We start from the raw sequence: 22,199 nt of genomic DNA on the forward strand, positions 1-22,199 counted from the left end.
TGACTTTTCACCAACAAATTATGTTCATCTATGTGTCTGACAATTTTATTCTTCATTATAGTTACAACTACTTTGCCCAGTACTGACATTAGACTTACCGGTCTGTAATTGCCAGGATCACCTCTAGAATCCTTTTTAAATATTGGTGTCACATTAGCTATCTTCCAGTCATAAGGTATGTATGCTGATTTAAAGGATAGGTTACAAACCACAGTTAATAGTTCTGCAATTTCACATTTCAGTTCTTTCAGATCTCTTGCATGAATGCCATCTGGTCCGACTGACTTGTTACTATGAAGTTTATCAATTTGTTCCAAAACCTACTCTAGTGACACCTCGATCTGGGACAACTGCTCAGATTTGTCACCTAAAAAGAATGGCTCGAGTTTGGGAATCTCTCTAACATCCTCAGCCATGAAGACCGCAGCAAAGAATTCATTTAGTTTCTCCCTAATGACCTTATCGTCTTTGAATGCTCCTTTGGCATCTCAATCATCCAGGGGCCCCATTGGTTGTTTAACAGGCTTCCTGCTTCTGATGTACTTAAAAACATTGTGCTATTACTTTTCTTGTTTGCTAGCTGTTCTTCAAACTCCTTTTTGGCTTTTCTTATTATGTTTTTATACTTAATTTCTATATTCCTCAATTGGATTTAACTTCCACTTTTTAAATGATGCCTTTATCTCTCACTGCTTCTTTTACTTGATTGTTAAGCCACAGTGGCACTTTTTTGGTTCTATTGCTTTTTTAATTTGGGGTATACATTTAAGTTGGGCCTCTAGTACGGTGTCTTTGAAAAGTTTCCATGCAGCTTGCAGGGATTTTACTTTTTTCACTGTACCTTTTAATTTCTTTTTAACTAACCTCATTTTTGTGTTGTTCCCCTTTCTGAAATTAAATGTCTCAGTGTTGGGCTATTGAGGTGTTTTTCCCAAAACAGGAATGTTAAATTTTATTACATTACGGTCACTATTTCCAAGAGGTCCAATTATATTTGCCCCCTGGACTGATCGTGTGCTCCACCTAGGTACCGGAATATTCACGGCCTCCCTGACATCTGTCATCAGTGCACAGGCCGGTGAAAGCATCGGCTCAATGAGGTGTTGAGCTGTGTCAGAGATATCCAGTGTCAAGGGCTGTTGGACATCCTCCATGAGCATGTCCTGCAAGCCCGGGCTAGCCGCTTGTGCTGAGCTTGAGTGACGCTCCACCAGCGCAGGAGCATCAAGGTGGTAAGGGGGCAGCATGGCTTCAGAGTGCCCCTCCTGGTGCCATAATCTGTGCCTGTGGTGAGAGGCCAATCTACCCCATTTGTCCTCTTCATCTACGGCACCAGTGATTGAGAATGGTGCCGTGAAGAGGTGCTCTTGGGTGATGCCATTAAGGGCCTCAGTAAGGGCCTCAGTGAACCTGCGGTTTTGTGTACCGAGCATGGGGCACTCCAGACAACTTTTGCTGGCTCTGGTGCCAGGGGCTGGAGAACCAATTCTATTAAGAGAGCTTCAGCCTAGTATCTCTCTCCCTCTTAGTTCTAGATTTAAAGCCCCTACAAATCTTGCAGCTGTCTGCAAGGTAACCTTCTCCCAGACACTTTAAGCAAGCATCATAGGGATCAGCACAGTGCATAGATTCCAAACACTTAAATTAGGGCTTGAAGCCTGGCTGCCCGGTGGTTCCTCTCTTCTCTGCCCCCAGAGAGCAGACAAAGCAGGAACTCGTGCTGTGACTATACTACTACTTACTAACTATCTGCTAACTACTGTGAACAGTAAAACAACTAACAGCACTAGAAGAATTATCTACAAATGATCTGAGGATGGACTTGAAAACCAAGCCGAGAGTGTTCCAATGACCGGTTGAGGGCCAGCAGGGTATGTATGTACCGATAGACCGCTGGTCCAGGAGGCATCTTGGCTGGCCCAATAGCTACTGTTGAGGGAAAAAGCTTCCAAAACCTGTGCACACAGCACATGCACACCTACATGGAATGGACATAAGCAAACACTCAAAAAGGAACATGCCTTGCACGGAGTATCAGCTAGTACATGCAAACAGTAATGAAGAAATCAATAACGTGGGAGATTTTTCACTTTTCCTTACAACAGTGCCAAAAAAAAAAAACATTTTAAAAAATGAGGGCTGGAATTCTTAAAATAAGAGTGATTAAATGGAAAAACTGCCACTAAAGTTAATATTTAAGGTTTGATCTCCTTTGACGATGTCCCTTCCACTTTGGGCAGAGAACTATGAGAGAGAAAAAGCAACTGCACATGTACAATTTTCATTTCACTGATCTAGGCAAAGTCTTAATTATGATCTAGTGTGATGAAACAAATCCCTTACTGTCAAGAAAATTAATTTGAATTAAGATTTTACACGAGTAGAGTTTAAAACAAGTTAACTAGAAAAATCAGAATGTTTTATTTCATTCACTGTTTGTGTTGTAAGTACAAGCATTTAATAATTCAACATGGAGAGTTTGATTTTAACCATTCCTAAAATACTGGAAGACCTGACAAAAAAGACAATCATTTCAACTTTCAGCATTGTGAAAATGCCCCATTTGAACTAAAATACTTAATTGAAATGCTGCAGTATAAGACTAAGATATAATTTTGCAGTTCAAGGCAGTCTCTCAATTTAATTTTATAACACTGATGAGTCTAATTCTTTAATTTGGGACTTACCCCTTGTTCATCCAATTTCATAAGCTGCTCTGTGACTTTAGGAGTATTGAAAGCCAGTCTGAGGCAATGAATATTCAGCTCAGGAACCACGTGCTCAAGTACTTCTTTTAAGGGAAGTCCTCTAGCTGTGCAATGCTTTGCAGTTGATGGGATAGCATCTTCTAGCACAGAGCCTCTTAAAGTCAGAAGCTAGAACACAGAAAGAATACATCATTTTGACATATTTAGGAAGTATCAACTAAGGGTAAGAGCAGAGAACTTACTCAGTACTAGTGGGCCTATTACTGCCTTTGACACTGACTTGTGACATCTAGAGCAAGTCAACCATTTGGAATCTTAGGCCATATCTTCACTACTGGGAAGATTGACACAGTGGTGGAAGATCTTCTGTTTGATTTAGCAGATCTAGTAAAGACCCTCTCAGTCGAATGCTGAGTATGCTCCTGCTGACGCAGGTATTCCTTGATTCATGAGGAATAAGGGAAGTTGATGGAAGTGTTTGTGGAGATGGCACCAAAGGTCAAATTAAGGTACCATGACTCCAACTATGCAATTAATGTAGCTGGAGTTATATATCTTAATTCAACCTTCCAGGTAAGTATAGACAAGGTCTTAGTGTATCTTTGAGTAAACCAGAACAATATTACCTCTCCAACTCTCAATTTTATTTGAAAAAACTTTAACAACAACAAATAGTCTGGTAGCACTTTAAAGACTAACAAAATATGTAGATGGTATCATGAGTTTTCATGGGATGACCGGAGTGTTGGATGTCCAGAACCAAAAACATGCAATACTCCGGTCACCTGAAGAAGTGGGCTGTGCCCACAAAAGCTCTTGATACCGTCTACATGTTTTGTTAGTCTTTAAAGTGCTACCAGACCATTTGTTGTTTTTTTAAGTTTTTCCTGTCACAGACTAACTCGGCTACCCCTCTGAAACTTTATTTGAGACAACTAACTTGTGTTATATAAAGTAGATACAGATGTGCTGAATGTTATTATTTATACCACATAATAGGCATGATACTGCAAGTGCTTTGTAATAGTCTGCTGAGGCTCACATTTTGTATGAAATTGATACTTAGGGAGGACACACAGAAGTTCACATATGTCTTGTGAAAATCCATGAAGTAGGGCAAATTTAAAATTGCCCCCAGCATCGCATGGGAGGTCCCATGTAAATGTTTGAAGGCAAACTGACCAGCATATACAGTACACATTTATTGTATATAAATAAGCTCTGACTACATGAAGGTCTTTCATTCAAAAACAGAAAAAGTCCTCTTAAGCACAAAAATGACTAGAAATTTCCAAACAAAATATTAGCTTATCAATAAAACCCAGACTATATTAAAAGAGACAGTAATTTAGAATAGACATAGTTTTTTGTTGTAACTGGAGCAAAGCATCAAATCATAAGCATCTTCTCTCTCCTTCTTCCTTTCCCTCAACAGCTTCACTTTGGAAGGAATCTGAAGACTTGTCTGCACAGGATTATTACTCAACTAAAGTTAGGAAGCCAATGTGCATATATTAAAGCCAATGAGAAGGAGGAGGAGGAGGAGATTAGTCTACTTTACTCCTGAAGAAAAGCAAAGAAGTGGGAGTAGGGCAGAGGAAGAGAGAAAAAACGTTAACACAATTTAAATTAAGCACATCGACTTTACATCTTTACTTGATTCCCCTCACCTTTTTTGAGTGTTGGGCTGGAGCCACATCAGTGAGTGCCAGGGGAAGTTCTAGCTCCATGCTATCCTTGCCTGCAGAAATTCTGGCCAAGGGGAACTGATGAGGATGGTGCCAGCAGTGCCTGCAGGCGAGCCCAGGGCAGTGTGGCTCATGCTGAACCACCTGCTTCCCCCTCACACCAAAGGGGAGCTGTCCCAGGTAAGCACTTCATCCTCAACCCACTGTTCCCTGTAAGCTGAGCACTTGGGCTTCCACCCAAGAGATATTTAAATGCCTCCCAGCTGATTAACAGAGGGCTCACAGCTACCCATAGCCAGTGACATGTGTTTCTGTTGTGGTGCACATCAACACATCTTACTGCACATCAAATTTATTCTACACACTTAAGGTGAAAGTTAGAGGGAACATTGTCCCCAACCTCTTGTCCCAGTCCTGAGCCCCCTTCCACAGCCTAATTCTTTCCCAGACTCCACACCTCAACCCACTGCCCTGGCCCTGAAATCCTCCTGTCCCCAAAGTCTCTAACTTCCTCCTAGACCCTACACTCCAACCCTGAGTCCCAGCTCTGAGTCTTCTTCAGCACCTAGAACCCACACCCTCACCCTATCCTCCTGTCCTGAGCCCCCTCCCACACAACAAATTCCTTTGCCCCACCTGGAGCCTCATCCTCAGACCCATCCCAGAGCCCACACCCCATTCCACACCACCCTCCTCAACTTGCAGCCTCCTTTCACACTCTGAACCCATCACATTTGGTCCAACCCTGGAGCCTGTGGAGGGGGACACACAATCTAATAGCCCTGAGCTCCCAAAAGACTTAATCCAGCCCTCTTTACAGGTGAGTTGAGTGAGGGTTTTTTGTTTTGTTTTGTTTTTTTGAGAGTGCATGTGTGCACTTGGGAGCAGGTGAGTTTAATGAGTGTTTTTTTCTCATTCTGGACAAACGTCGTTTAATGAGTGTATGGCCCCGACTCATTTTTCTGTGGCTCAATGGCCCCTCATAGAAAAAAGCTTCTCTGCTCCTGGTTTATGAAATCCAAGCAGACAAACACTTTCCAAGGATGGTCTAGATAATATTTAGTTCTGCCTCAGTTCAACTCCTTTCCAGTTCTGCATTTTGATGATTCTATGACTTACTGGGATGTTGAGATGAGAATACTTACTACTACTTACAGACTTGAACGAAGAACATATACCAGTCATTACATAGTAATGTATGGTTACTACAAAGCTGGACTAAATTTAAACCAGTAATAGGGTAAAAAACCTCATTTACCTAATTATCTGGTCACAAATCTATGCAAATTTTATTTTAATTCAGTATGGAAAACAGTAGTTTTTTACATAAATCCTTCGATTATCTTATTTACTCATGCAAAAAGACTACTATTCTGTTGAAAGACATGGGCTATCTTCCACAAACTAATAAAATAGAGATTTTTTTAAATCTGATGGTCTAAGTGTAAGCCTCTCTTCTCTTAGATATAAGAGACAAAAAGAATTCGCACAGCTTTTGCAAGTGGTACTCTAAGTTTAGCCAGAGGTGGTCTGCAAGCAAAACGCTAATATTCATTTATCAGGGTTTGAGTTTTAAATAGGAAACAAAGTCCTACTTGTGCATTGAACTGCATTTGAACTGAAGACTTCAGATGAAATAAACTAAGTGAAGTGTTCATCAGAATCTTCTTGGAGAAGAAAGTTACATCAGCCTTACATAGAACTTTATTTGAAATGAATGGTGAGAAGTTTCAACAGCATTATAAGAGAAGCGTAAATGTCAAATAAGGTAGCAAGCTACACATAAAGCAACAGCAAGAAAATCTGTAATTGCTTTTACAGTGTGTGCCAAACAATGTTGTGTGCCCCTTTATAACAAAACTCAACAGATAAAACACACATCTTCAGCTATCAGAAAGCTTAAAAAAAGGCAGCATTCTGTCCTATATGTCACTGACAAGATTCTCCCAAGAGTGTAACAATCCCTTTGTTGTAACAAAGTGTAATTTACAAGAGATTGGTCAATTTCACTTTTGCTGCCCCATCAGTTTGAAAAACAACAGATCACATTAACAAGTGATTTCAGAATTCATTTTGCAGCTCCAGAAATCTAACAGAGCAAGAAGAAATGGTGAAAAACACACCTACATAAGTACAGAACACACCTCCTCACTCCCTAGTAGACAGCATTCTTAGCAACAGCTAAAGATTAGTTGTGGCTTAGATTTACAGAGCAGGAGACTGAGATTGGTAAGAGTCTGGTCATGATCACTCCAGGTAAAGTATAAGAACTGAAGCAGTGAAGATGGCCACTCTTACAATAAATGTACCATGAAGAACAACAATGGTAGGGATGTAATCTGGAATGAGAGAAGAAAAAGAAGAGGAAGAGAATGAAATTCTCCAGTTTGGAAGGAAGGATAAGTGGAATATCCAGCCTTTCATACTGCTAGAAAAAGGGGGGGGGGGAGCCAAGAGGAGAAGCAATACTCTTTCCCACAGATGAGAGGGAAGGAATGAAGAATATGGGAGAGAGCATCAGACCTATCAAACATCTACTACCCAGCAAAGATGGGACTGTGACAGGGCGTTCGCCCTGCACTGGCCCTTTAAGGGCAAACCCCAGCCTGAAGCAGGGCTGGGGAGTTTAGCCCCAGCTGGGGCTGCATTAGGGGATGAGGGCCCAGCTGGGGGCTATATAAGAACCTGGGCAGCGGCTCCCAGGAGGAAGGTCAGTGAGGGCCTGGCTGCTGGGGAAGCAGGAGGCTCCCTGGAGCTAGAGCAGGACTTGGGAGGCAAGGCAGGGCTAGGAGAGCTCTAGCCAAACAAACCCCCAGACTGCAGGGCCTGCACAATAGCCCAGTGGAGAAACAACAACCCCCGGTAGGGGGGCTCAGAGACGGACTTGGACACTGCCGGAGGGCAGTGTGGTGAAGAGGACGACGTGGCCTGGAGGAAAGAGGGGAAGCCCCATGTAGCCAGACAGACACTCCCTCCCCCCCATATCATCCATCTTATTTGCCCCTCTGAGGTTCCTGAAGCATACAGGGCAGAGAAGGAGCAATAAAATCAGCATAGTCTATGCTGGCTCATCTGATCCTGAGAAGCTGAAAAAAACCCACAGATATGTGGAGAGAGAGCGATTAAATCAGTAAGCTGGCCTCGAGGCTGCGAGAACTGCCCCTGGCTGGCACCCATGTTGATACGAACACACAGTCCCTGGGAGAGGAATCCCCCACTGAGAAAAGAATGCCCAGTACTTCCAATTTAGTTATCTCTCTTACAAGTGTAAATTAAGTTCACAACTCCCTTGTAAGAACTGGTCTCACAAAAGACAGACCAGCCCCATTTGGCATGACAGACAAGAAAGAGAAATACGTGACCCCATGAGTATAAAAGATGGGCCCAGCACACACTCACTTTGAGTGTCATTCTACCCTCTACCTGCTAGTCGGGTTAGGTGGTTGACCTCCCGAGGTTCTATGGGGACGCCCACCTCGTATTTTCGTCTTTCCTAGGAATTGAGGGACTGGCCCTGGCCTGACATGCTGGAGTCAAGAGGCACAGAAGGGGGTAAAAATTGTACCTGGATGTGGTCCTCTGTCTTAAGTGTACACATAGAAAGAGTAAGCTGTTACTTGGTACCCTTATTTCTATTTTTCTATCTTTATCTTCTTTGTAACCATTTTAAGATCTATATTTTGCTAGTAGTTAAGAAATAGAACAATAGCCATTGCAACCATATGATTTATAAGCTTCTTTAATAAACCTGTAACTGTTTAAGCTTTAACCTGACTCCTTCAGTTGCTGTAATAGAACCAAGCACAATTTAAAAGAACTTCAGCCGGTCTTAAGGGACAGATATAGGGAGCCCTGACCGTCGGCTGACACCCCACCAGAGGGAAGGTACTCTGACAGCAGAAGGAGCTGATTCTGGAGGCAGACGGCAGACCCCCGCTATGGTGGTGAGTGAACCCCCTCACAGGGGCCAACAATAAAACACAGACACAGCACCAGAGGAAAAGGCTATTTCTGTACACTGTTCCCATCTGCTCCCCCTCCCCATACACACCAGTTAGATGTTAGAAATACAGTAGGCTTCTCTAATGGTCCAGTAATTTTTTCAAGCTGCAGCCAAAGTGCCCTACTCAAATATACTATTGCTTATTTGTAGAATGCTACTGTGTAATTAACTTGGTAATATATTTGTCTATTCTGTAAAATATTTATCATGGTTGTCGGTAAAGAGATTAGTGTAGTTCATGCATTTTCATGTAAAACAAAAAAAGTATCAATATGATGAGCAACACACAGGCTTCTTTCTGATTTCCAATATCTGCAAAACTACAACTACTTCATCACATACTATTCTTTGCATGTTACTTTCCACTCACAACTTTGCTTACCTCACTGGTTCTGAAAATGATGCGGTAGTTATAAAGAGGTCCATTTTCTTTTATTTCATCTGGTTTTTCTCTTCTAATGCTCACAGCTACGGGACCCAGGCTCTCATCTACCCCAAAATAATTCCAGTGTTCTTGGGTATAAAAATAAGAAAAGAAAAATTCATGTTACAGCTCTCTCAAACATTCTGCATTTAAATGATTGAGTGCGAAATTCTGGATCCATAAAGTCAATGGAAGTTTGCCACTAACTTCAGTGAAGTCAAAATTCACCCTCCACTGTTACTTCACCAATGAGATCTATCTATATTTAAAGGGTGAAATTAATCCTTGTATCTATGCTCAAACACAGCTGAAATGGGACTTAAAATATGTATACCCCGTATTCTAGCCCTTTGCAAAGGGGCAAGTTTCACTAGCACTAAATTAATCAACACATTTGACCCAATGCATTAAAAGTACAAGTATGTAAAACAAAACAAAAAAATCAGATCTACATATTTAAATTTGACATGACAGTGTTGACTATACCACTAAAAAGTAGTACACACTACATTTGCCTCTCTCTGTAGACAAAGGATCAAAATTGTAACTTGGCATATAACAGTTCAGAGGCAATACAATAAACCTCTACAAGTATTCAAATTAGGGATGTGTTAGTATAAGTGTGTAAATGGTTAACCAATGAGCCTGGGGTCATGGTTAACTCTCAAGATTACATAAAGCCCCCTCTCCCCTAACCTGATGCCTCTAGATCAGCCAGCTCCCTGCGAGCACCAGCTCCAGTAGAGCCACTTCCTCCCCCGCTGCCTCACATCAGCGGGGGAGGGGGAAGCTCACCACGATAACCAGAGGCAGCCACATGAGAGGGAGGGAAGGATGGAAGGGTGACGGGCAGCTCCCTGGGAGCTGCCTCCCCCATATAAACACTCATTTTTCAGCAGTTACATGTTTACCTTAAAAATGCATTTTAACATCCCTAATTTTAAGGACATAAAAATTAGGGAGTCAAGTATTAGAGTGAGGGGGAAAAAGCATAAAATTAATGCAGAGAATAAATAGTGGAACTATTTCAGAACAGTGAGACCATGGAGAACCCCAAGAGAAATTGGAGTCTTGAGTTTAAAATTGGAATGGACAGAGGAGTGGAAAATCTGATAGTCTTTTTTTTTTACTCATGTAAATTACTCAATTCATAAGCACAAATCCAAATTCTGGTATAGAAAAAAAAAATAATAGTCCACAATCACAGACCTGAAAATTTAAGCAAAAGCATTCAGATGTTGGGTTATGAGACCTCTCTACTATTTATAATTCTTGGACTGTTCTGCAAAAGGATTGAAGCAGGTGAGGTGAGAGAAGAGTTGCCACTAATACAGTATGCCATACAGTTAAATGCAAACCTATCTTCAGTGATAGCAATTAAACTGAAACCTAAACTGCCTGTCAGGTTAAATTTAGAGAAACACTCAAACTATAAAACACAAATATTTCTCAAGGTAACAAGTCCTATTATATCATTTATTGCATATATTTATGGACTACCCACAGTAACAGGAAATTATAGGTCCTACCAAAAAGCAACCCGGGTCCTATTTGAACTTCAGGATGGAAATTCATTTTTTCAATTAAAAATAAAAAGACTCAAGGCAGGTGAAGTAACCTATGATTTTCAGTATTCTCTGGGAATTTCCTAGTTTAAATTAGACTCACTGGGTTATTTTTCATTCTAAAGCAATATGCTACTATAGGTGTTTAGTTTTATATGTAGATTTTGCACAGTTCATGGAATATTTGGAAGTTTCTTATTAAAATACTAATTACAATTTGGCAAGCACTCTTAGAAACTTGGATAAATTTGTAATTCTTACCTTGCAAAAGTATAGTTTTCACATAACGGAATGTTTAATCTCATAGCAGGTTATACTGATCTATTGTTTTGTATAGAAATCAAAATGCGTATGGCCTATAAGGGTATGTCTACATGGTATCCAGGAGCAAGCATTCCAGCCCATGTCCATAGATTTGTGGAACAGGAGCTAATGGAAGAGTGCTAAAAATAGCCCTGTAGATGGTGCTTTGATATTGTAGCTCAGATTGTAGTTTGGGATCTGATCCCACCCTCCTCCTCCACTCCCAGGTTTCAGAGTTTGGCAATTAAAAATATATAGATATTTTCATATCCTATGATTTTTTTTAGTTTTTCCAGTAAAAACTTTGCTTGCTGCTTCCTTAACATTTTAGATTATTATAGACTCCCTCTGATCAGAGATACACAAGCCAACAATTCAACCCAGATCAACACAAGATGACTTATATCTAGATATCTGTCTGAAACTGGCATGATATCACTATACCTATTACAACCAGCTCTGAACACTTAGGTACCCCAAAAATTGTTTAGCTAATGCTGCATGGGAAATAGGACAGCCCTAATTGTAACCTTTTCCCCTTTGCTGAAGATTAGGTATATTCTTTTCTCCTTCACAAGAAATGTTTTTCATCAAGACTAGAGAAAAGGCACATAACTTGCTTTCTTTGTTCTGCCTGATGATTTTATTATTATTTGTTTGTCTTAAGAGACAAGCTTCTCTTCCACCTTTAATTTATATGTGGTCATTTCACTTTTAAAATCTAAGATTACATGTTGTTAAAAGCACACACAAAAAGGCTAGACTCTGCCCTTATTTACTTGGAGGGAAACAATGTACTTCCTCTTCCAACCCTTCTATGCATAACTCCCTAGTCACTCCCCTTACCCATCCTCTCAATTTTTTCTACACCTCCCAACTTACCACACTCATATTTTCTTATCACAGTGTTCTAATCTCCTTACACCTTTCTTTGTGTCTTCCCTCTTCCACTCTCCCTCCTGCTCCTCATATTCCATTATGCTCCCCTCCGTTTCTACTCTGCATCCACATCCCCTTACATCCATTGACCATTTCCCTCATTACATCCCTCTCTAGCGCACACTGTTTTGCACCGAAACTTAATCCCTCTGACACCCCCACACATTCTCTTAAACCTTCACAGTTTGCTGCACAGCTTCCAAACCAGACTGCTGGGCACTCTGCCCAGAAGTGTTCCATCCCAAATGTTTTGTACAGGCTATTGAGACTGTGAATAGAAGGTACCAGGAAAATGACACAGATACCAAGCTTTGTGTTGCTTCACGTCCTGAGCCACTGATTGGCTGCTTGGGGCAGAGTATGTTGATCAGAAGCTGAAATTTATTACTGCATGCATATTATCTGAAAATATGCAAAATAATTCATTACATTGTGTATGTCATGCCACATGGAACCATAGAATTAGGCACATATATAATAGGGATGTTAGAAATCATGTAGTAGTCGTGTAACCCTATGAAATCTTAGCAGTTACATGACTATTCGATAGAACCCTGGCGTGCTCCTGGCCCCACCTCTGGGAAGTCCTCTGCCACCCTACTTTGTTGCCTTGGTATCAGAGGAGCTGGTCTGCAAGGGGAACCAGTTTAAAAACCAGCTCCCCAGCTGCCAGCTGCCTGCTGGCCTGCTGCCTCTGATAGATGCAGCAGCATGTGAAGTGGAGGGGCAGGTGGCACGTGTAGGAGACAGCAGAGGCAGGGGCAGGTGGGTTTGCGGAGCTGGCCCCTTAGGAGACTCTACTTGAAAGCCAGCTCCCAACGTGTATCAGCTCCTGCCTGCCTCTCCATCAGAGGCAGCAGCGTGGGGGTGGTGCAGGTGGATCCAGTGCTCAAAAAGAACCAGCTTTTAAGCCAGCTCCTCGTGGGTACTGACTCCCACTCCCTTTCCTTCCCCCAACCCCCGCTGCCTCTGATACACGTTGACATCCCTAATTTATAAGTTTCTGTATGTTTAGATGGTCAGTAGGTTACATGCTTGCTTGAAAAACAGGCATTTTCCAAATGAAGTATCTACATGTCTCTTATCTTAACATGTCTGTCTTCCAGTTCTTTATATCAAATGTCGAAGTCTTTCAGATGCTCATTACTGTGAATCCAATTATCATTCACTCACTGGAATAGAGTAAGTTACACTGAGAATTAGTTTGTAAATTTGGACCTAATCAGACAGATGGGAAGCAGTTTTGTAGAAGATGTAACTGCAGACAGGAAACTACAAAATACCAGGCTCAACTCATTGTCAACAGCTGGAAAAGACATGGGGAGGGGGCAAAGTTCATACTAGCATATTGAAAACGACAGCCGCAAACAGCTTAACTCTTGCTGGTGTCCTCTGAAATTATCATATGTTAAACTATATTATACTGTAATCAAAAATAAGCCATCACAGGACATGTATTGTAATGCCATGTATCCATGCATTTTGAAGCACATCACCAAGGTACAGTGGCCCAAACACTTGATGAGCAGTAATACCATGGCATGAACATTCCAAAGTTATGAATTGTCATTATATGATCTTGAGTCCTACAATTTTTATGTGGCTCATCTTCTGAATTTACTCAAAATGGTCATCATCTCCCATTACGTTCAGTAGAACTGAAGCCACAGTTTGGCCTTCACTGAGATGGTCACCCTTCCCTTATAGGCTTTGCTACTGGCACCAGGCTGCCCTGAAAATAAGGGTTAAGTAGATGACTGCTTGGAGTATCTGAGGTGATGGTTGGGGACTTGCTGGTGGTTCTTGAGGCCAGTAATAAGCCCTGATATCTTTTTGCCCCTGCTATCTGGCCACTCACTACTGCCTGTTGTTCTAGCTGGTCCATCCTCAACAGATTTAGCAGTAAGAGGAGGGTAGAAGGGCTTTCTGCATAGCAGGTGCTAAAGTGTATCCTTGGCAATCAACAGAAGCAACTACAGCCCTACCCATATGCCTAAAGATTCATCTGACCCACAAGAACACATGCCAGGTCATGCACTCAGTGCATGCCAGGTCATGCGCTCGACCAGGTAATGTGCTCGGCCAACTGCATCCTGGACAAACGATTCTAAATTCAAATCAGTTATCAAGGAAAAGAACAACAGAAAAGCAGAGTATAGGCACTTCACATAGTCAGTTCATTTTGCCAACATTAAAAAATAAGATTCTTTACTACAAACATTTCTGTATATGAATGTTTGATTCAAGTGATGCCACAATTTCATATTTAAAGGATACTAGTAGGTACTTTAATCCCAAAATATACATTTTATTACTTACTGTATATAAATTTATATTAAGAGCAGCATTCAAACATTTAAAAATAAATACAAATAGGTTTATGTAAATATCAAACATTGGGAATCCACATACTGCTCATTTTCATAGCCTGGTGCTCATCTTAAAGTATCTTATGGATTCCTCCATACCCAGTCATAATTACAGAGAGTTTCCATGTCTTTTTAGCTGCCTTTTAATGTAACTTAGCAACTAGAAATCAAGTTCCAGTCAGTACAATCAATCAGTTTTTCTGCATATTGAAAGAAAGTGTTCTATAGACCACACTTTGAAAACGTATGTGCTCCTAAATGAGGACCAGAAACTGAGTAGTCCAGTTTCATTATCTATGCCAAAATGAAATGCAAAAAGTACACACACAAATTCAGTTGGTAAATGCTTTTCCTTTCAATACTTCAAGCTTTTATAAATAAAGCCAGGTCTACACTAAAAGGGAATATTGAATTAAGATACACAACTCCAGCTACGTTAATTATGTGGTGGGAGTCGTAGTGACTTGTTTGGAGTTTCTCTGCCATCCCCACAACGAGAGGCCGATAAGATTAAACACTCCTGTTGGCTTCCCTTACTCCTCGCAGGAGCACTGGATGCTGACCGAGGAACCCTCTGAGTTTGATTTAGCTAGTCTTAACTGGACTTGCTAAATCAAACTCCAATAGCGATCTTCCCCAGCATGGAGACTTGGCCTAAGACATGAACAAAGACTTTTCAATATATGAGTTTTACTGTATGTTTTATTAATAGCCTAAATTTCTGACTTGAATGTAATTCTAAGCAGCAATATTAAAGTAGAAACAAATGCATTATTGAAATTCTCATTATTTTTGTTACCCTTAGTTTCATTTTATAAAAACAAACATAATACCTGGATTTTACAGCATTATTTATGCAATATTATGGGCTGTTTGATTAAGATAGTATAATTATCCTATAGGCAGCATGGTGAAGGAAGTGTGTGCGCTTTCTTGTCTTCCCTTCCTTCCCTGTGCTGCCTGCCTACCTTCCTGCAGGGGGAGGAAGTGAGGTAGGGAACAGACTCTCATGGCTGCACACCAGATCCAGCTTCTCAGGAAGCACATCTGCTGTTGTGGAGAGGGGAGGAGCAGCGCATGCTTCCTGAGATGATGGATTTGGCACACAACCATAGGACCTTCTCTACTACACGCTGGAAGAAGGAAGGAAGGCAGCATGGGGAAGGAAGGGAAGACCCGAAAGTGCATATGCCTTCCTGCCCACAACAGCATGTGCACTTTGTCCTCCCTTCCTTCCCCATGCTCCGGGGAGGTGAGGGTGGTGGTGTGTGTATGTGTGTTAAGATGGCAGCGCAGGATTCGGAGCAGCTTCGTCCAGCGCTACCCAGAGATCCTCGTCCCTGGAGACCCCCAGGCACTGACCAAACTGTCCCTCCCCCACCAGCACCCTGCTCCTGCCCCCCTAGCCAGATCCCCACCATCACCCTGGTCCCTGGCCAGATCTCTACCAGCACCCGGCCCAGATCCCCACCAGTACCCTGCCTGTCCCCTGTCCAGACACCATCCAGAACCGTGCCCCTGCCTCCTGGTCAGACCCCCATCAGCAACCTACCCCTTGGCCCAACACCATCCTGCTCAGACACTATCCAGCACCCTGCTCCTCCCTCCTGGCCAGACCCCTCCCCCCAGCTTGCTCCTGTACTCTACTTTCCACTCAGATTCTGCATCTCAACCCTATCCCACTCACTGGTAGCCCTGTCATTGGTAGCACACTGGAACCCTCATTTTTGGCCCCAACTAAGAGCATAGAGGGGCCCACAAAATCCACTAAGCCTGGAACCCCAGAAGAGTTAATCTGGTCTGAGGCCTTAAACCTCATTTCTACCTATCCCCCTTCCTTCCCCCTATGGGGCTGGAGTACCAGGGCAGGGAGGTGTCTCAGTTGGGGCCACATCAGTGAGGCTTGGAGGGGTTTGGAGGGTTGGTTTTTTTTTTTTTTTTTGCATCTCACTTGTGTGATCCCCGAATGATTTTCTGCAGGCCAGTGACCCTGACTCAAAACAGGTCCCCCGCCCCTCCCATAAAGGCAGACAATGCTGAAATGTTTTGTGTTGACATAATATTTTATTTAAAAATGAAGCCTGGCCAACAAGCCCCCAATTGGGGCCAAACCTCCATCTGGCTGCAGCATCATAACATTACTGCACCTCACCACATCCTCACCCTGAGCACATCATACACCTGAACTCCCTGCCCTGAGCCCCTCACATCCCCAAATGCCTGCACTCCCACATCCCCAGTCTTCTGCCACAACACTTCTGCACCATCCATACACTGCAAACCTATGTCCTGAACCCATCATACACCCCAACCCCCCTATCCTGAGCCCCTCATGCACCCCAAACTCTTGCACCCCCACATCCACAAACCTACGACTTGCTCAGCGCCTCAACCCTCCACCTGACCCCAACACTCTCCAGCCTGGAGCCCTCTCCCTGAGCCAGCATCCCCTTCTCCACTTCCTCCTGAACCCAGATTCCTTCCCAGAGCTTGCACCTCTCACTCCTTCTCACAGCCAAATCCCTCATTCCCACCCCAGAGCCTATACATCCTGTCTCAATCCAGTGAGAGTGAGTAAGAGCTGGGGACAGCAAGTGATGGAGAGGAGGGGAATGGAGAGGGTGGGGCCTCATGGAAGGGGTAGGGTAGATATTGGCTTGACCTGATATTTAAATAGTGACCTTGGGTGTAAAAAGGTTAGAGACCACTGTCCTAAATCAGGTGGGATATTTTCCAGGGAATGCTTTGCTGCACAGTCACTGACTTTCATCTTTCTCCCCCTCCCCGCCCGCACACACACAATGCACAGCCTCACCACTCCTCCCTCCCACCAGCCTCCTGAAGACCACAAAACAGTAATTGCTGCAAGCAGAAACACAAGGAGAAGCGGGAGGCAGTTCACCGCCTACCTTCACCAATCAGCTGATTGGCAATTTAAGATGGCTTTGGATGGTAAAAGAAGATGAGGAGGGGGTGTGCAGCCTCCCCTTTCCATTCTCACTCCTCTCATCCCTGCAGCAATCAGCAGTTTGGTGGCAGTCAGAAGGCTTTGGGGAATCCCTGCTCCTCCTCATTCCCTGCCAGAACTCCCTGAACACTGGGAACCAATTGACTGCTGTGGGAGGTGGGGGGATGGGCTGATGAGGTACAAGGCCCACCAGTGGGCAGGAGGAGCTTGGGGTAATGAGGGAAGGGATAGGGTGGTTGTCGGCGCACCCTGTTTCCAAGCCCCATTTGCTAGTAGGTAACCAAGCAATATTATAAGGAAACTGTGCAACTTTAAATCAGTATATTCTCTATAAGATCAGAGATGTAATAATGAAACAATGTTAATCAGGACAATGTTATGTGAGGAATTACTGTACTTTTAATTCAAATGAAATTAACTGCTGTTTTTGCCAGACTTCCATAGAAGCAGAAATAGGCACTTTTTTTTTTTTTTGCAAAATAATGTTGTATTTTACACGTGTTGGTGCTTTGATAGTGTGTTCGCATAATCAGAAAGAGAGCGCGAGCAGGCGGAGGGGGGAGAGAGAGAGGGATTTTAGAGTGTGTCTGTGCATGAATCCATTCAAGGACTCCTCCTAAGAAGTAGGGCCACCAATTTTCCTCTTCTCCTAACTTAAAGAAAGGTCAGTGTTTGGTTGTGCCAGGACAATCAAAAGCCCCTGGAAAAAGATAGTTTTCCATAATATGCAAAGGGAGCAGCTGCTATTCAGAGGAATGCAATACGAGAGTGTCCACTGGGGAAAGAGAGTCCGCAGGGGAGAGCTATCCTGCAGATTATCCACTGGGGGCAGCCATTCCACCACTGCCTTGGGTTGGGGCTGTGCCATCTTGCTCGTGAGCACACCAGGTAAGTACCTCCTCTGCCCCATACCCTTCCCCTCCCAGTCCTTGGCCATTGTAGAATTATTTGAATATGAAATCCCTTCCTAGAGTGGTGATATAATGAAAAGTAACATAAAATCAAGATTATTGCCTTTTAACATCATTTAAATGGTGGTGGTGGTGGTGTTGTTGGCAGCCATGAATCAAGCTATTTCTATTTTTTTCTTATGGGTAAGCTTGCGTCTAAATTGTTAAAACGTCAGAAGAGCACAGAAATCTATAATTCATGCAAATCTTATGATTACATGCCAAAATAAGTACATATTTGGAGAGACAGCAAAATACTGATATATTATAGGAAGAAAAGGTTACTTACCCTTTTGATAGAAGAATTTTCTATAATAGTATGCACCAAGATCCACATGTTCAACAATGTATCTTTTCACTCTATCTAAATGTAACACTAGATTTTCCTTGGGTACTTCAAGTACTGCCACTCCTGCATTTGTGCAATGGGAATTAAGAGTAGACTCAAAAGAGGCACTTTCGCATCCACTGAAGGAACCTGAATTAGATTTGGACAGGCTGATCTTCCGTTCTCCTTCCCCACCAATCTCATTACGAAAATAAGGACAACTCATCACAAGTTCATTGCTTTTATCATCTCCCTGGTCCATATTGAGATTTCCTTTTGAATTCAGATCTTCAGTACTGCCCATAGGAGAATTGAAACTTGCAGAATGGGACAAGGGTCCAGAAGCCAATGATGCTGCTGCAGCAGCAGAAGCACCTGTTGTGGTGTTTCTTCTTTTAATAACGTTATGCCGGTTGAGTGCTGCTTCATTTAAATCAAATAATATACTCTGAACATCATAATGGGCAAAGCATTTAGGACAAGTCCAAGGCTTGAGACTGTCTTCTAACCTGTTATCGTCAAGGTCTGAAGACTTTGAGAGTTCCCCTTCACCTTTGGCATTACGCAACTTACGAAAAATAGAAGAATCTCCTGTCTCTGATTTTGAGCGCCTTTTAAGTGGTTTCTCCCTTTCCTTAAAGAGTCTGAGGTTCTCTCTCTGAGTGATAGGTCCATCTATCACATCCAAAGAGAATCCTGAACCCTTGCTTCCACTAGCTATCAGAAGTTCACTGAACTTGGCAGGGGCTGGGCTTCTCTGATCAGACTTCTCGTCTTTATAACCTTTTATTAAATCAAAAAAACTCTCCCCTGAAGTTCCCTGCTTATCTATCGAGGATGTGCTGCCATATTCCCTGTGCAGTGATGGCCCAGATTTAAAAGTGGGTGAGATACATTCATCAAAGCTATCCACATCAAGCTCACTTAAGGTAATGTCACTGTTACTGCGCTGTCTTATTCTGCGAAGGGCTTTCCTAGGGGAACTGGGGTAACCATCTGGTGTAAGAAACCTAGAATCTAGGTTCTCAGATTGTCTTGTTTTGTTTTTAAGAGTGTTCTGGATACTCTTTAACATGACAGAGTCACTAGCATTCAGATTAACAGAGCTCCCCTGACTCCCAGGGCTGCTTTTAGAGGACATACTATCAAGGCAACTTGCTGTTTCAATATCCTGACTTGATCTGCTAGTTTCTTTAACATTGTCCTTCCTTGGGGGCCAGTCAGCAATCCTGGCCCTAACTCCCATTTTGGGAACACCAGGAGTAGAGGTAAGGTGGTGGGAACCTTCACTGCGTGGAGGCCCTACGGGAGCCATGACTGCAGATCCTAAGCTGCCATTCTGTGACCTAAAGCGTCTCATGTAAAAGTCATCTGTGTGGACTTTAGAAGCTCCATCTGTTCCAACTGCTACCCCAGTGGCAACAGATCTTTCAGTCTGGGACCGCTTCAAGCTGGTCATGATTTGAGAATATGTTTAGCTTTAGAAAGTTCCAAAAGAAGACATAGTCATCTTTGCTCTTTAAATGTGCAATTCCCTTTTGGAGAAGAGTCTCCAAAATGTACACCGGTTGCATGAGATCCCAATCGTGATCATTTAAGAATGCAGTTAAATGAGAGAGATCCAGGAAATTCAGGTCTTCAATAAGTTTTGATATGTAATAGCTTCTTTAGCTTCTGCATTTTAACAGGTGGCCATGTTCCAATTTGCCTCAATTCTTTTACCATCAATGGGTGCCATAACTTCAGTTATTATAATCCAATGATTTTATGCCTAGAACAGAGGAACAGGAAGACAAAAGTATTAGTAATCTGATGCAAATGCATTATCCCAAAACTAATAGCATTAAATAAATTACTACACTAAAGTTATATGTACAACAAACACTCTGTTTTTAAATCCTTCTACACAGTATAAAAATGTAGAGTGGTGGAGTTTTCATATATTGTACCTATTGATTTGCATACAGAAAGACTATTACTTTTGGATGCAATGTTTATGTTCAAACAAAACCATCAATGAAGAGCAGTGCAGGAAGGAACTACTTTGGAATCTTGCAATTCATAAGGGGCAAGGGTTCCCAGTTGCTGGGGTGTTCTCCAGATGGCTCTGAGGACTGCCAGGATAGAAGGATGTAGAGTGAACTCCAGGAAGCTCTGAGGGCTAGCTACCCATAGCTCTGCCCATTCTGCCTGAAGCCCAGCCCCTTTGTGGAGCCTAGAGCCAAGCCCCTATCATCTGGCTAGTCTGTCAGCCCCCCATGTACTAAACACATCTACTGAGCAGGACAGTACTGTTTTATGTGTTATTCGTATTACACAACAGAGACCAGTCTGCTCCTAGTGACAGATCTAAGCCCAACCTCAGTATTCTAACGAGGTCATAAAATACTTCAACATGTTAGGTAAGCTCCCCAAAAAGTAAATCAAATATATACTGTGCAAATCATTTCATTTATTGCACATTCAATAGACCAGTTGAGTTAGGAGACTACAATTCTTTTAAGGTTTATAAGACTGACATTTAGATGACAACCATCTTTGAGTAATTATAAAGCATTATCCACTATTCCCCTTGGTTACTATTTCACAATTATTTATACTACTGATATCAAAACTGCAGAAAGCTAATGAGAGATTTTAAAAGGTTTCTACAACAAACAACTTATTTCAATAATAATTATTCTATTTGCTCCTCTTCCTCAACCAGTCCTTTTTTGCATACTTCAGAAAATATATAGCCTCCTCTCAACTTCCATACCTGTTATGTATCACAATATGAATGTGTACAAACATACATGCATTTTGCATATCCAGCTATGGAAATGTTTCATTTGCTGACAAAATATTGTGAATATCATAGCTCCTCTATATTCCAGCTTCACAAGGCTACTGAAATAAATGCTCTCCTACACGCTTCAGCACAAAAACTGATGACAAAGCATTGTTACCCTTTGAAGAGCCACAAAAACTTATACAAATACGCCCCAATTGGTAGAAGACAAAGGCATGAGAATGTCAGCATAAAATCCTGTAGAGCTGTACACATCCTTTAGCACAAAGAAGTAGATCATTTTCAAAGACTAAACCAATTACACAAAATGTAGCTTTTAAATACTTGCCAAATATCTGCGGAAAGATGCTGCTGAACCAGCACCACATTGACAATGCAGTATTGTCTATGAATCAAGGGTTCTGGTGCTTCTAGGAAAACTAGTACTTTCCGCAGTCAACTCTCAAAAGTAATGAGTACTTACTTCCACAGTAATTAAATAGCCTGCCAGAACATTTTCTACTTCCACAGGCAGTGTGTTTTAATTTCACTTTCCATAGACAGCACTGATTTGAAACAGCAGCAGGTATTTATATAAAGCTGAACATTTAGGAATGTTTAAAAGTGCAAGTTGATTTCAGTACACATAGCAAAAACTGAGCAAGTAGCTTGTGACATTGATGTTTCTGTGCAGCCAGACATGCAATTGTTTTCCTAGTTACACTTCATCAACCATTATAAAAATCATTTTACATAACTAAACAGTCTCTTGAGGCTGACTTGCTATTTCTGTCACAAATTACTGAATTTTAAATTATTTCACTAGCCAAACTTTTCATATGTGGTCACTAATTGTGTGTTCCTCATTTTGAGCGTAGGCAGGACCAGTCAGCAAGTACCTTCATTGACAACAGAAGATCTAATATGCAGAAGTGCTGAGCCCACTCAGGAGCAACTCAAGTCAACCATGAACAAACAGATAAAAGCTCCAGCTAGTGCAGCATCTCTGGCAGTGGCCAGTACCAGAGGCTCCAGAGGGAATCGACAATAGAATAAGGTGATTTCAAGTAATCCACTCCCTGTTGTCCAAGCCCAGTTTCTGGCAGTCAGAGGCTTAGGGGGCCATCCAGAGCACAGGGTTGACTGTGTATTGTGTGAAGTATTTTCTTTTGTATATAAGCTTG

At 42.2% G+C, this 22,199-nt stretch overlaps 1 protein-coding gene across 18 annotated transcripts in view; it reads right to left on the bottom strand.

Annotated features, from left to right (window-relative positions):
• The window catches only part of SIPA1L1 (signal induced proliferation associated 1 like 1), a 335,579-nt gene that overhangs the window by 109,844 nt on the left and 203,536 nt on the right, over positions 1-22,199 (bottom strand). For all 18 annotated transcript variants that reach the window (XM_075927311.2, XM_075927307.2, XM_075927300.2 and 15 more), the window contains 3 exons: positions 18,207-20,016; positions 8,782-8,912; positions 2,688-2,876 (listed from right to left, as the gene is read on the bottom strand). In XM_075927311.2, coding sequence (XP_075783426.2) covers positions 2,688-2,876; positions 8,782-8,912; positions 18,207-19,704 — 1,818 coding nt within the window. In that variant the 5' untranslated portion in view covers positions 19,705-20,016. The remainder of the gene's footprint in view (positions 1-2,687; positions 2,877-8,781; positions 8,913-18,206; positions 20,017-22,199) is intronic.

Source organism: Pelodiscus sinensis, chromosome 5 (genome assembly GCF_052426305.1).
Source record: "Pelodiscus sinensis isolate ZL-2025 chromosome 5, ASM5242630v1, whole genome shotgun sequence".
NCBI classification, from domain to species: Eukaryota; Metazoa; Chordata; order Testudines; family Trionychidae; genus Pelodiscus; species Pelodiscus sinensis.